The 3,285-nt window shown below is 40.2% G+C and overlaps 1 protein-coding gene across 1 annotated transcript; it reads left to right on the plus strand.

The window, feature by feature from the left end:
* The first annotated feature begins 636 nt into the window (after nt 1-636).
* Nucleotides 637-1,756, plus strand: HTR1E (5-hydroxytryptamine receptor 1E). The gene has a single exon (XM_065731152.1). The coding sequence runs from the start codon at nt 658-660 to the stop codon at nt 1,750-1,752; it is 1,095 nt and encodes a 364-aa protein (XP_065587224.1). The 5' UTR covers nt 637-657; the 3' UTR covers nt 1,753-1,756.
* The last annotated feature ends 1,529 nt before the right edge of the window (nt 1,757-3,285 follow it).

The raw sequence follows: 3,285 nt of genomic DNA on the forward strand, positions 1-3,285 counted from the left end.
ACTATGCTGATGTAGGCTGATCCATTTCTCCTTTCTAAAGATGATATATTGAAGTAATTGATCCCTCTCCTACAGCAATTAAAGTGAAAAGGCAGATTTCCTGTACTCTTCATCTGCTGGAGCCTGTTGAACAAGCAGGCAAAGAACTAGCTGCCAGTATCAATAATTCACAGACATTGCAGAACTGTTAGTTGGAAGGGACCTCCGGAGGTCTAATATCCCACCTTCGGCAAGACCTCCAAAGTCAAAGGAGAAATAAACCCCACACTGCAGAAAATACAGCCAAAAATGTACTTTAGAAATGGGAAATAAATAAATGTATAGACAAAGGGGAAGAAAGGAGAGGAGAAAGAGAAAAAAGAAATCATATTTTAGTTAGAAGTGCTAATACTAGAAGTGTAGGATTTTTGCCAAAACCTGTTGTTTTGGTTTTTTTTTTCTAGGTTCACTAACAGATGTGTTTTTATCTTCTAGGAAAATGATGAGCAGGAGGAAACCTGTAAGCTTTCTGCTGTGCTGTTGAACATGGGAATATAAATACTTTTTTTTAATCTGAAGTATCTCTGTCCCTCTTCGAAATGGACAACTTCTGAAGTTGGAACTACTCACTACCCAAAGGAGCCACTTCATCTTTCACTGTGCATCCTGGAGGGGAAAATGAATTTCACAAATTGTACCACTGAAGCCAGTGTGGCTGCAAAGCCAAAAACTGTAACTGAGAAGATGTTTGTCACCCTGACCTTGGCCACAATCACAACCCTGACTATGCTGCTGAATTCTGCTGTCATTGCGGCAATCTCCACAACCAAGAAGCTCCACCAGCCAGCAAATTATCTAATATGCTCACTAGCTGTGACAGACCTCCTCGTTGCTGTTCTTGTCATGCCCTTGAGTATCACTTACATAATGATAGATAAGTGGACTTTGGGATATTTCATCTGTGAGATCTGGTTGAGCGTTGACATGACCTGTTGCACGTGTTCGATTCTTCACCTGTGCGTCATTGCTCTGGATAGGTACTGGGCAATCACTGACGCCATCGAATACGCCAGGAAAAGAACAGCGAAAAGGGCTGGGTTGATGATAGTCACCGTGTGGACTATCTCCATTTTCATATCAATGCCCCCTTTGTTTTGGAGAAACCACCACAGCGTCAGTATTCCCAGTGAGTGTCGCATTCAACATGACCATGTCCTCTACACTATTTATTCCACATTTGGGGCGTTTTACATACCTTTGACTTTGATCCTGATCCTGTACTACAGAATCTACCACGCTGCAAAGAGTCTCTACCAGAAGCGGGGCTCAAGCCGCCATCTCAGCAACAGGAGCACTGACAGCCAAAACTCCTTTGCCAGTTGCAAGCTCACGCAGACCTTCTGCGTCTCAGACTTCTCCACCTCTGACCCCACCACTGAGTTTGATAAAATCAATGTGTCTGTGAGGATCCCTCCTTTCGAGAATGACTTGGACCTGGCTGGTGACCGGCAGCAGATTTCCACCACACGGGAGCGAAAGGCTGCTCGCATCTTGGGACTGATTTTGGGGGCTTTCATTTTGTCCTGGCTGCCCTTTTTCATCAAAGAGCTGCTCGTGGGCCTCCACCTTTGCATTGTCTCTCCAGAAGTAGCAGATTTCTTGACCTGGCTGGGTTATGTCAACTCCCTTATCAATCCTTTGCTGTACACAAGCTTTAACGAAGATTTCAAGCTGGCCTTTAGAAAGCTCATCAGGTGTCGAGATCATACTTAAAAGTACTGGGAGATGATGACGATGATATGACTCCTGGCCTTAAGAACAAGCAAAATAATTTGACTGTTATTTCCCTTGACAAAGGGGATTTTGATGTTTGCCTCTTTGCTTAATTCTCTTCAGCCAGTAATTTGTCCTGCTGTTTTTTTTTACTTCCGGTGTTATCACAGCAAAATTTTGAAATAAATTTATTCTACGAAGGAACAGAATTTTTTAGCAATGAAACAAACAAACAAATAACAACAAGAAAATATTAGCTATTCATGTGTAAGGCATTTTGTGTAATCAGTGATTCAAGAAGAAAACAACAACATTCCCATTCCTTTTATACTTTTCTCATTTAAGAATTGAATGTCTAACTTAACATGCACTGTAGTAATATGAAGGCTTGTAAGCTGAATCCCATAAATTCATGTTCAAAAGGTAATAAACTTAATGATCATGACAACTGAACAGAAATTCCTTTCTGTGGCATTTTGAGAAAACTATAAGTTTTTCAGAAGGAGAATGACCACCATTTTCATCTTAGGTTACAACAGAATAAACCATTCTATTCTTATCCCCACAGAAATATACTCTTGAAACAGGAAGCAAAGTTCATTTCATTCCTTCTAAAAACAGACCTCATTTAGTACTCCAAAGTAATCATTTAAGTGGCCCTTTATTTTATTTTTTTCCCAGTTTCCTGATTTATGTTAAAAGTATTGGACAGAAACGGTGCAGTTTGGCGACTGAGAGGACACAGCTAGCAAGTGTCACACTTGCAAGATCAGCTGCACACCTGAAGGGTCACCATTTTAATACCAACATTTAATACTGCATTCCTTCAGGGCTCAGGCCGTGTGCCTTGGTCAGTTGTGAGGTGGCATTATCCAGTACTTCCCCACTTTCCCTGAGCCTTGCAGTGGACAACCTCACACATCATCAAACTTACCCCACAGACTCAGGCAACTGTATGTTTTCTCACCAGGCCAGTAACATACAGTGTTAAGAATTATCATATAAAAAAATAAAATAACAAAAAAAAAATTACTTGCTGTTTGAACAGCAGCAGCAGAAAAGAAATAAGGAAAATAACCTTTTTTAAAATAGCACACTTCATCTTTCAATTTCTAATGGCATTCTTGTCACTTAATCTATGATCAAGTCCTCTATCAAAATTTCTTGCTCTGTCCATTCTCCAAGGAATTACCTCTCTCATTCAGACAGAGTCCTTTATAACCTGTCTTCTGTGTTTTTAGAAGTTAAAATGCCCTGGCTCAAACAGTTTGGAAATCAGGCTGGGAAGAAGCAAAATCAAAGCTAAGAATCTGGCACTGCCCATTAGTAACTCCTAAATACTGCTTAAATATTGATTACTTATCTAGCAACACAATTTTCTTTCCTGTCCATTTCTTTTCCGGACAAATTCTTTTTGAATTAAACCAATATACCATATAGAAAATACCACATATATCACCCTGACATGCAGTAACAGTGAACTGCAACATGGCAGCCCTAAATCCATCAAAACAGATATTAGAGGTAGCAAGA

This window comes from Cyrtonyx montezumae, unplaced genomic scaffold (genome assembly GCF_038088225.1).
Source record: "Cyrtonyx montezumae isolate F1298 unplaced genomic scaffold, pur_monq_1.0 scaffold_13, whole genome shotgun sequence".
Lineage (NCBI taxonomy): Eukaryota > Metazoa > Chordata > Aves > Galliformes > Odontophoridae > Cyrtonyx > Cyrtonyx montezumae.